This window comes from Myotis davidii, unplaced genomic scaffold, assembly GCF_000327345.1.
Source record: "Myotis davidii unplaced genomic scaffold, ASM32734v1 scaffold132, whole genome shotgun sequence".
Classification (NCBI taxonomy): domain Eukaryota; kingdom Metazoa; phylum Chordata; class Mammalia; order Chiroptera; family Vespertilionidae; genus Myotis; species Myotis davidii.
In genome coordinates, this window is record NW_006285258.1 from 2,084,647 (window position 1) to 2,095,806 (window position 11,160).

Below are 11,160 nucleotides of genomic sequence, written 5' to 3' on the forward strand. Positions count from 1 at the left end.
AGCTAAGATTTGGAAACAGCCTAAGTGCCCATCAGCAGATGAGTGGATTAAAAAACTGTGGTACATCTACACAATGGAATACTACACTGCTGTAAAAAACAAAGAACCTTACCATTTGCAACAGCATGGAGGGACCTGGAGAGCATTATGCTAAGCAAAATAAGCCAGTTGGAGAAAGATAAATATCACATGATCTCACTCATTTGTGGAATATGATGAACAACATAAACTGATGAACAAAAATAGATACAGAGACATAGAAGCATCGAACAGACTATCCAATCTCAAGGGGGAGGAGAAAGGAGAAGGGGGTGAGAGAACAACCGAAGGACTTGTATGCATGCATACAAGCATAACCCATGGACACAGTCAGTAGGGGGTGAGGGCATCCTGAGGGGTTGGGAACGAGGGGGGAGAGGTCAATGGGGGAAGAAGGATTCATATGTAATACTTTAAACAATAAATAATTTTTTTAAAAAAAAAAAAAAGGAAGGAAGGAAGAATGGCTGAAAACTTCCTTAACCTAGGAAAAGAAACAGACATCACGTCTAGGAAGGATAGACAAACAAGACAAACCCAAAGAGATCCACACCAAGATTTATTATAATTAAAATGGCAAAATTTAAAGAGAAAGAGACAATTTGAAGGGAGCAAGACTGAAACAAGATAAATAAAAACTGACCAAAAAAGAAATAATATTGACAAGTCTTTAACCAAACTTACCAAGAAACAAGGAAAAAGAATCCAAATAAATAAAATTATAAATGAAAGATGTTACAACCAACACCACAGAAATGCAAAGAATCATTGCAGCATACTACAATTATATGCCAATACATTTGACAATCTAGAAGAAATGGATAAATTTCTAGAATTATATAACCTTGCAAGACTGAGCAGAAAGAAATACAAAATCTAACCAGATCTACTACTAGCAATGAAGTAGAATCAGTAGTCCAAAAACTTCCAACAAATGAAAGTCCAGGACCAGACTGCTTCACAGGTGAATTCTACCATTAATTCAAAGAAGAGTTAATGCCTATGCTTCCTATACTGTTACAGAAAATTCAAGAGGAAGGAATGCTCCCAACTCATCCTATGAATCCAGCATTACTCTGATACCACAAAGACATTACAAAAAAAGAAAATTGCAGGCATATATCCTTAATGGACATAGATGCAGAAATTTGCAACAAAATATTAGCAAACTGGATTCAGCAATACATTAAAAGGATTATACACCATCATCAAGTGGGATCCATCCTTGTATAATCACTAAAGATGTTTCAACATTCATAAGTCAATCAACATGATATATCACATTAACAAAATAAAGGCCAAAAACCATATCATCATCTCAATAGATGCAGAAAACGCATTTGATAAAATTCAAAATCATTTTATAATAAAAACTCTCAACAAAGTCCATATAGAAGGAACATAGTATCTCAAGATACCAAAGGCTATGACAAACACATCACACTCACGGGTGAAAAGCTGAAAGCCTCCCCTGTAAGATCAGGAACAAGACAAGGATGCCTACTGTCACCACTTCTATTCGGCATAGTATCAGAAGGCCTAGCCACAGCAAACCAGAAAAAGAGAGAAGAGGCATTCAACTTGGAAAGGAAGAAGTACAACTCTCATTATTTACAGATAGATAGATATATATATAGAAACCTCTACATACCACACACACACAACTATTAGAACTACTAACTTAACTCAGAAGGGAGGTCAGAGATGGGCTAAGGCTCATGGGTGGGTGAAGAAGTCAGGTCCCAGCCATCCTTGGGTTTTTGTTTGTTTCATTTTTGTTAAAAAAAAAAAAAACTTTTCCACATAAAAATAGCTCTGTCCAATGGTCATAACCCAATGAGAGGAGCTGAAGTCTAAGCAAAGTCTGAAGACGGGTGAAGGTTGCTGGTAATTAGGGGCCAAGACTGTCAAACAGGCAAGAGGGAGAGCAGGCAAGGATTAAGCACAGCTGGTCAGGTGACCCAGAGGTCGGGTCAGGTGGCAGAGAAGCCAGAGGGGCAGAGGGCTGGAGGACAGGACCATTCTCTCGAGAGTCACTGGCCTGCAGTGGGTCTGCCACTCATGGCTGTGCTAGCCTTCTTGTGTCTCTCCACCTGGAAGGTAGCTCTTCTTAACCTTAAAGAGGCCAAAACTTAGAAATACTGGCTCCAAAGCAAGGGGCCTACTGACCTCTCACCCCAGAAGCAAGTCCTGACTTCTCCACTTCCACCCTGTCTCCCTGGCCCCAGATCTCTGTCTCATCCTTGATGCTCCCTTTCCTTGCAGCCCCTTGGACCAGGTGCTCCTCTCCATTTACTCTGCCTCTGGCCTCCCACCCCCACCCACAAGCCCTCCTAGGCAACAGAGGGACTAAGGTAGTGGAAAACCCAAGGCCTGTGGCCATGACTGGAGACTGGTCATGAAGCAAAGATCTTAAAAGCTTCCAGAGAGAAAACCAGGCCTTTAGAAATGTACTAGTTTTCTAAATAGCAACACCAAGTGCTAAACAACAAGTGGCACGGTGCCTTCGAATTCTCCAGGTGAATGATTTCTGACATAGAGTTCTGAATCCAGTCAAAGCATCAATCAAGTGTGCGGGTGGAATAAAGTCATTGTAAGACATGTTAGGTCTCAACATGTTCCAGTCCTTAGGCAGCTGCGAGATCAGGAGTCAGCCAGCTGAGGCTCCCCCAGGCCAAGTCCAACCTGCTACCTATATTTTATAACCCACAAAGAGCATTTTTACTTTATTTTTAATGGTTACATTTTAAATCTTCTATAATAAAAGTGTAACATGCTAATTAGACCGGACAACCTTCTGGACAAAGCCAGGGCTGCGAGGGAAGCCCGGGTCCCAGGTGCCAGAGGGAAGCTGGCGCCGGCAGCCGGGGGAAGGAAGGCCTACTCTTGCATGAATTTCGTGCATCGGGCCTCTAGAAGTTATATAAATACCTTGATCTGTTTTGCTTTTGGCCCTTTATTCTCTAGCCCATCGAGGTGGTTTGCTGGCACCTGTGCTAGACAAAATGGTCCACTGAAATGGGGAATAAGTGAAGAAAGAGGAAGCCATGAGAGCCAAGACACAGGAGGTGGGCCCAGGAGCGGAGGGACAAGTTTGCAGGGAGAGCTGGGAGGACAGCCCGGAGCAGGCTTAGAGGGAAGCACACCCAGACACCAGCCAGGGCAGAGCGCTCCCAGAGGAGTCTCCAAGAAAGAAAGGTGAAGTGGACCGTTAGTTGATGGGTTTGAAACTACTGAGAAGAACTTTATATATTCTGCTAGGAACTTTGGGAGTGAGTTAGTGACAGATAGAAAACTAACCAAAACAAGGCAGTGTTTAACTCTGGGAAAACAAGATGAACATGAAAGGAAGTGCAGTCATGGAAGTGATGGAACGTCCATGACTCAGCTATGAATGGTATCTAAATTACAGGAAGTTTGATGTAAAATAGAACCAAATGGGAAGGTAGAAATAAATGGAGAAGAGATTTAAATGCTCACCTTTCATAATAGGAAGTTAAAAGCAAATAAAATCAGGAACTAACAGTATCAGTTTGTAATTTAAATATAGAAAAGCCAGTTCTTACGAAGGAGTAGCACCATCAAAGCCAGCTCTCAGCCCAGCGGACTACAGAATGGAAGCTGGAGTAGAGAGAGGAGTGAGGAAACAGACTATCGTCCGGGTGAGAAATGAGGAGAGTCTGTTCTAAGGTGGTGTCAGTGAGGCAGAGAAAGGCAGATGCATTTGAAGGTACCAAAGAAGCTCAGTCGACAATGTGATGCACCATCAGATGTGGGAGGTGAGGGTGAAAAAGAAGGCAAGGATGGCCCCCAGGTTCTTGTCTGGACTCTTGGCAGGCAGCCGAGCCACTTATACTACAAGGAGGAGGGCTGCAAAGGGTTGGAGAAAGGAGATGAGTCACGTTTTGAACATGTGGAGGGGGGTGGGTCTGGGGGACCCTAGTAGAGAGGTCTGATAAGCATAATATATGTGGGGCCGGGCCTCAGGAGAGACTCCCGGGCTGGGGATGTGGCAGGAAGGGAGCAGCACCGGGACAAGGGGTGACATCTCACTCGGGGAGAGTCCGTGGCAAGAGAGAAGAGAGCCCTGAGTGAACACAGGAGAATAGCAGACCTCAGGCATGGACAGAGGCCAAGGAGCCCTGGAGAGGCTGAGAAGGACCAAGGGGTGGGGTGGTCGGGAAAGCAGAGACCGACTGGGGTCCCCTGCCACAGAGGTCAGGTAGGCCTAGGGCTGAGGGGAGTGTCAGGGTGCCACTGGCTACATGGATGGAGAGGAGCCCGAGACAGGAAGGAACACTAATAAGCTGTTGGCTCACATCTCATATATGCCAGGGTTGTTTTCTTTATGGATTTAAAAACTCAATTTCTGACTCTGAAGAAGTTACTATTATACTGAGACAATAAAAGAAATTAGAATCATCTAGTTCAGTTCCCTCGGTAAACACATCAAGAAACCAGGAAGGTGAAAACTTGAGTGCAAAGCACACACTGAGTGCACTGTGGGGTTAGGCTCTCACTTCCACGCCCTGCTGCCACCCCAGATGGCTAGGGACAGGACCAGAATCCACTCTCCAGTTCTCTACTTGGGGTCTGCCCTGTATTTGGGGAGGAACTCTGTGGCCCCAGCGCTGGCATCCTGACTCCACAGGACAGCCACTGTCAGCATCTTGGAGTGACCATATCCAGTGACTTGATTTGAAACTTTTTGGTGGCACTATCTCATATTACCACGAAATGTAATTTTATTTGGAGACTAGAGGCCTGGTGCACAAGATTCATGCATTCGGGAGGGTCCCTCAGCCCAGCCTGCTCCCTCTTGCAGTCTGGGAACCCTCGGGGGATGTCCGACTGACATCCTTAGCAGTGCCGCAAGGAGCAGTGCCGCTCTCGCCATCGCTGCTGCACTCGCCAGCCATGAGCCATGAGCCCGGCTTCTGGCTGAGCAGCACTACCCCTGTGGGAGCGCACTGACCACCAGGGGGCAGCTCCTGCATTGAGCGTCTGCCCCCTGGTGGTTAGCTCATGTCATAGCAACCAGTCTTTCCGCTGTTCAGTCGATTTTCATACTACCCTTTTATTATATAGGATTAGGGGCTCAGTGCACGAATTCATGCACCTTGAAAGGTACTGTGGGCTGTGAGGCTGTGGTGGGCATAGGGGCGGGTCTCACCCCATCCTCCACACCCCCACCCAGCCCTTCTCACCATGGCCCCTGACCCCGTCTGCCAGCAGCCTCGCTCCCGCCACGCCCACTCCCACACACTGACAGCGCCAGCCCCGCTCACACCCACTGATGGCGTGGAGCAATTGGGGCTGGCACCAGCAGTGGGTGGAAGTGGGGCCAGCGCCATCAGTGGGTGCGAGCAGCAGCTGCTGCCCTGATTGCCCCTCAGGAGCAGGGGGAGGTGGAGAAGCCCACAAGGATGATCAGGGCTGGCAGCTGCCGCTTGCACCTGCTGACGGCGCCAAATGATCGGGGCCAGTAGCAGGTGCGAGTGCCGGGCAGGACCGCGGCATGCAGGAGCAAAGAATTTTCAGTAACCACCAGAGTCTTGCCCTGATGACAGCAACTGGCGCCCCTCCTTGGTCTGGTGCCCCACTTACCTGCTCCACCACTGGCCACCCCATTCACCTGCTCCACCATCCTGCCACAGCCAATGACCGCCATGGTCCACGCTCTGCTGCCAAAGCCTGCCATGCTCCACGTGTGCTCCCTGGTGGTCAGCACATGTCATAGCAACCAGTTGTTCAGTTGTTTCACCGTTTGGTCTATTTGCATATTAGGGTTTTATATATAGACTAGTGTCCCAGTGCACGACTTCGTGCACGGCTGAGGTCCCTCAGCCTGGCTGGTGATTGGTGGCCCATCAGGGTCATTTTGCCCAGTCCTGATTGGGGCCAATCGGGATCAGCCCGCCGGGGGAAGGGACCGCGGGAGGTTGGCCAGCTGAGGGAGGTTGGCTGTGGGAGCACACTGACCACGAAGGGGAGCTCCTGTGTTGAGAGTCTGCCCCCTGATGGTCAGTACAAATCATAGTAACCAGTCAACCGGTCATTCAGTCATTCAGTTGTTTAGGCTTTTATATATATAGATATTTACTACCTTTGAGACAAGTATGGGGAAAGTGTAATTTAGAAAGGAAGCCTCAGAGAAAGATGCATTTCTGAGTAACGTCCAGGAAGACAGGTCCCCACAGCCGGTTTGGCTCTTCTTGAGGGATGTGACTGGGACTCCTGGGCTCAGGGTGGTTCCGTCAGAGTAGGGACCCCACTGAGTGTAGGAGCCCAACCTCAGACCTTGCAGATGCCCACCTCCCATCTGCAAGCTGGGCTAGATTCCGACTGTGGCATCGTGGATATCCAAAATGAGGCTTGATTCATGTCTCAGATCTCAAACTCATGAACAACAAAAAAAACACAATTGTGACAGAATATACGTAAGGGGTATTATAAGTGATATATTACGTGTTCCTTTCCTGCTGCTCCACTTTCAAGTTGACTGAAATCCAAAAATGTCATTGCACAAAATTGATATTTCACTAAAAGAAGTTGAGTAGAACATTGAGCGAGGCACGGTGCTGTCTGCCAAATTGTCTCCCATCCTGAGGTACCTTCTGGTTTCTTGTCCCTTGTGTGTTACAACCTCTTGAGGACAGCTAGCCATTTATCTTTTCCTTTTTCTTTTAAAGCTGAAGGTTAATGCATTACTATCTTTATCTAATTCCAGCACTTTTCAGAAGCCTCTGTTTTTAAGCTGAAATACACATTGTCTCGGGCCATATTTTATTTTCCAATAAAGACTAGAGTTTGTTCCATTTTGTTCCTTGCTTTTTAACATTTTAGGTTTTACACCTGCACTCCAAAAATGAAGATTTCCAAAGACTGACATTTTTATGGCATCGATCTATTTACTGATTTCACATATTACCAAGTTGGCGTCCTCCCCCAGTTCTGAATGCAGCATCCCACAGCTGTCCTTGTTAGCAGCCTGGTGGCCTAAGCCTGGATTTGTGGGCGCCTGCTGTGGTGAACAGTTTGAGCACTAACAGCAGAGAGAGAGGATCACCGGAGAGGCAGACGTGGCCTGTGCTATTCAGATCCCCAACAGCTCCCGAGTATGAAAATAGCTGGTGAGCGTGAATGAGGAGACTCTGGGGGAGGCAGGAGGGGTGGGGGCTGCCGTCATGGAGGGATTGAGCACGGAGGGTGTGGCGGTGATGCATCCGGTGCCCCAGATGCTGCTGCTGCTGCTTGTAGGAGTGCAGACAGGCAGCCCCACGGGCCAGGAAGGAGGCTCCATGTGAAAGACAAGGGCTGGACCTGGTGCTGAGTTCAGACGGCATGTGAGTGCCTTCATGTCGGCCCGCACGCATGAATGTGCACCTCATTCCAGGGAACACCCTGAGCAGATAGGATCTGGGCCTGCAAGGATGAGGAAGGACAAGCTACATCATGCATTCAGCCATCCATTTAACACACATTTATTGCACAACTTCTCCATGGCAGACACTGCCCAAATTGTGAGCATACACCAGGCCTCTGAGCATTAGTGAACGAGTGTTTGTCAATATTAAAGCATAAATGCCTGGGAGAATGTTTGGAAAAAATACAGACATGCTAACCATGATGCATGATGGGATTGGGCGGGGGGGGGACTCATTTTCTTCCTTTAGCTCATCTGTCTTTTCTGACTTTCTTGGTGCTCATGTAGCATTTTTTGTAAGTAAATGATTGAAGAAAAAATATTTTGAGAAATAGCTCCTCGGTCTCGCCTCTCACAATACAACAAGGTGAACATTATGCCCGTGATGGTGTTTGTCACTTTATTCCTGAGAAGGATCTCCCATCCAGACAGACTGCCTACTTTGTGGATGCTCTAGGGAACGAAAGGAGAAAGCTAGAGAGCTTAAAATAGCTGTTAAATCAAAAGTTGAAACTTTTTGTTGTTTTAGGGGGTTATTGCTCTTCCACACATGAATAAACATTACCGAATTGATTCTCCACTCTCAGGTTGCACACTAATCACAAGTGGCTTTGTGGGCAAGTTTTACTAAACCTTCAGGAAGCAGTTAACCTTCATCTTACACAGTCTCAGAGAACAGAAAAAGGAGCTACTTGATCCATTGTATGAGGATAGTTTACTCTAACATCAAAATCAGACAAGGACGGTACTAGGAAAAAGTTATAGACCCATCTCACCTTTTGTCATATTTACAATATGCTAAATACCATATTTGCTAATATAATCCTACAGTATATTAAATATATATGCATCATGACTAAGTGCGGCTTATCTTTGGAAAGCAAAGATGACTTTGATCAAAGGGTCTTTTAATAATTGGTTAAATTCACTTATTAAAAGGGATAAACCATATGATCATCTCAGTAGGTACAAAGGAAGTGTTTGATAAAATTAGACATATATTCCTACCTTGAAACAAAGCCTTAGCAAAACAGGAACAGAAGAAAGAGTCCTTAAGTGGATAAGTGATATCCATCAAAAACCCACATCAGACATCATATGGTGGAAAGATTTTAGAGATAATTCTATTAAAGTTAGGAACAGGACAGGGATGCCAAATAACATACTTACTATTCAGCATTGTACTGGAGGTTCCCATCAATTCAATAAGGCAAGAAAAAGAAATAGGAGGTAGAGAAAAACAATCATTTTGTACAGGCAATGTAGTTGTTCACATAAAAACAAATCCAAGATGTGCTATATAAAATCTATTAGAATTAATAACAGAACTCAGCAGAATCTCTCAATTGGAGATAAATCAGTTGGGTTCCTATATATCCTTAATAACCATTTAGAAACTATAATAGAAAAAATTACACTTATAGTAACAACCAAAACTATATGGTACCTAGAAGTAAATCTAATGAAAGATATGCAATAGCTTTGTGGAAATAACTATAAAACATTATTGAAGGGCACAGAAGATCCAACTAAATGAAGAGATACATCATGTTGGATGGGAGGCTTAATATAAAGATTCCAGCTTACCCCATATTAATATAGGGTATTCATGGCATTTGGTCAAATGATCCTAAAATTCATATAAAAAAGGCAAGAATAGTCACGATAATTTCTAAGAACAAAATGAGGAGAACTTCCCTATGGCTTATCAAGGTTTATTATGAGTATAGTAATTTTATAGCAATCAAGATAGTGTGATATTGGTACTGAAGTAGATATTGCTCAATCGAACAGAGTAAAAAACTCAGACCCATGAATTATTTAAACTTGATAAACAAAAGATGGCCTACGACAGTTGTCGGCAAACTCATTAGTCAACAGAGCCAAATATCAACAGTACAACGATTGAAATTTCTTTTGAGAGCCAAATTTTTTAAACTTAAACTATATAGGTAGGTACATTGTTATTAACTTAATTAGGGCACTCCTAAGGCTTAGGAAGAGCCACACTCAAGGGGCCGAAGAGCCGCATATGCCTCGCGAGCCGCAGTGTGCTGACCACAGGCCTCATAGATCAGCAGCAGAAGGATGAACTATTCAATAAATTGAGTAAATTGTGAGAAGAAAAAGGTACCTCATACCATATGCACAAATAAATTCCAGGTGGATTAAAGACCTAAATGTGAAAAGCAAAACCTTAAGATTTTGGGGAAATATGTTAAGACTCACTTATCACCTAATGGCAGGAATGGATTTTTAAAAACACAATGCAGCCCTAGCTGGTTTGGCTCAGTGGATAAAGTGTCGGCCTGAGGACTGAAGGGTCCCGGGTTCGATTTTGGTCAAGGGCACATGCCCAGGTTGCAGGCTCAATCCCCAGTAGGGGGCGTGCAGGAGGCAACCAATCAATGATTCTCTCTCATCATTGATGTTTCCATCTCTCTCCCTCTCCCTTCCTCTCTGAAATCAATCCTATATAATAAAATACTACTATGCAAATCAATCAAAGGGCAGAACAACTGGTGGAATGACCGGTCACTATGACACACTGACCACCAGGGGGCAGACGCTCAATGGAGGAGCTGACCCCAGCCTGCAGGCCCCAGGCCAGCCAAGGCAGGTGCCAGCACCGCTGCTGCCCCCCACCCTGCCCCATCACCCTGCTGGTCACCCCACAGAGGGAGGCAACCAGCACTGGCAGCAGGGGGCAAGCCAGCGAGTGGGTGGTGCCAGGCCAGCCAAGGTGGGTGCCAGCAGAGTGCCCCTGATTGCCCCGCTGGTCACCCCACAGATCTGCTCTGATTGCCAGCCAGGCCTAGGGATCCTACCCTTGCATGAATTTCATGCATTGGGCCTCTAGTAAAAATATTTTTTTAAAAAAAACACAATGCAAAATTATCACTAACTATAAAGGAAAATACTGATAAATGTGACTATGTTAAAATTTTTAATTTCTGTAAGTTAAAAGATAATTCTACAGCTTGAGAGGCAATAGTGTGATCAGCAGAGGATTAGCATCCATAAGGTATTAAAAGCTCTGACAAATTAGCCAGGAAAAGACATACAATCAAGTTGGGAGGGAATAAAAATGAGTAAATTATATGAATGAGCAACTCACAGATAAAAGACCTGAATGTTCATACACAGAAAATATATTGAATCTGACCAGGAATCAAAGAAGTTTATATTAAAACAAGATACTATTTTGTACTTATCAGATTGGCAAAATGTTAAAAGGTGGACTATTTGAAGTGTTGATGAGGAAGTGGAACTGTGGGAAGTCATACATTGCTGCTGGGAGTGAAAATTAGTGCAATCTCGCCGGAAAGCAATTGGCAACCTCTCTGGTACAGGATCTGGCAGTTGCATTCTAGGTACACTGTTGTGTGTGCGCACAAAGAGACACGTCTGCGGACCTTTTTCTTGCGGAAAGTGGAAGGAGTTTAAATGTCCATCAACAGGAAACATGGTTATATAGCGTGTTCACATAAACAACTAAATGACTAAGTTAGATAAATCTAGAAAGCATGACGTTGAATGAAGAGTTGCAGAAGATTCTGTAGTATGACACCTTATCCAAAATTTAAGAACACTGAGCAATACAATGTGGATGATGCATACTCATGGGCAAAAGTATAAAAACATAGATGAGACAAAGACACATCAACTTCTGAAATTCAGTTCAACCTGGGGAG

At 44.9% G+C, this 11,160-nt stretch overlaps 1 protein-coding gene across 3 annotated transcripts in view; it reads left to right on the plus strand.

Moving 5' to 3' along the window:
* The window catches only part of TNFAIP8L3 (TNF alpha induced protein 8 like 3), a 37,265-nt gene that overhangs the window by 12,900 nt on the left and 13,205 nt on the right, over nt 1-11,160 (plus strand). Inside the window, exon 1 of one of the 3 annotated variants that reach the window (XM_006755999.2) lies at nt 6,897-7,172. The exons of the other annotated variants lie outside the window; for them this stretch is intronic. Within the exon in view, the coding sequence (XP_006756062.1) occupies nt 7,160-7,172 (13 nt within the window). The 5' untranslated portion in view covers nt 6,897-7,159. Of the gene's footprint in view, nt 1-6,896; nt 7,173-11,160 lie in introns of those variants that run through there. 3 annotated transcript variants of the gene reach the window in all.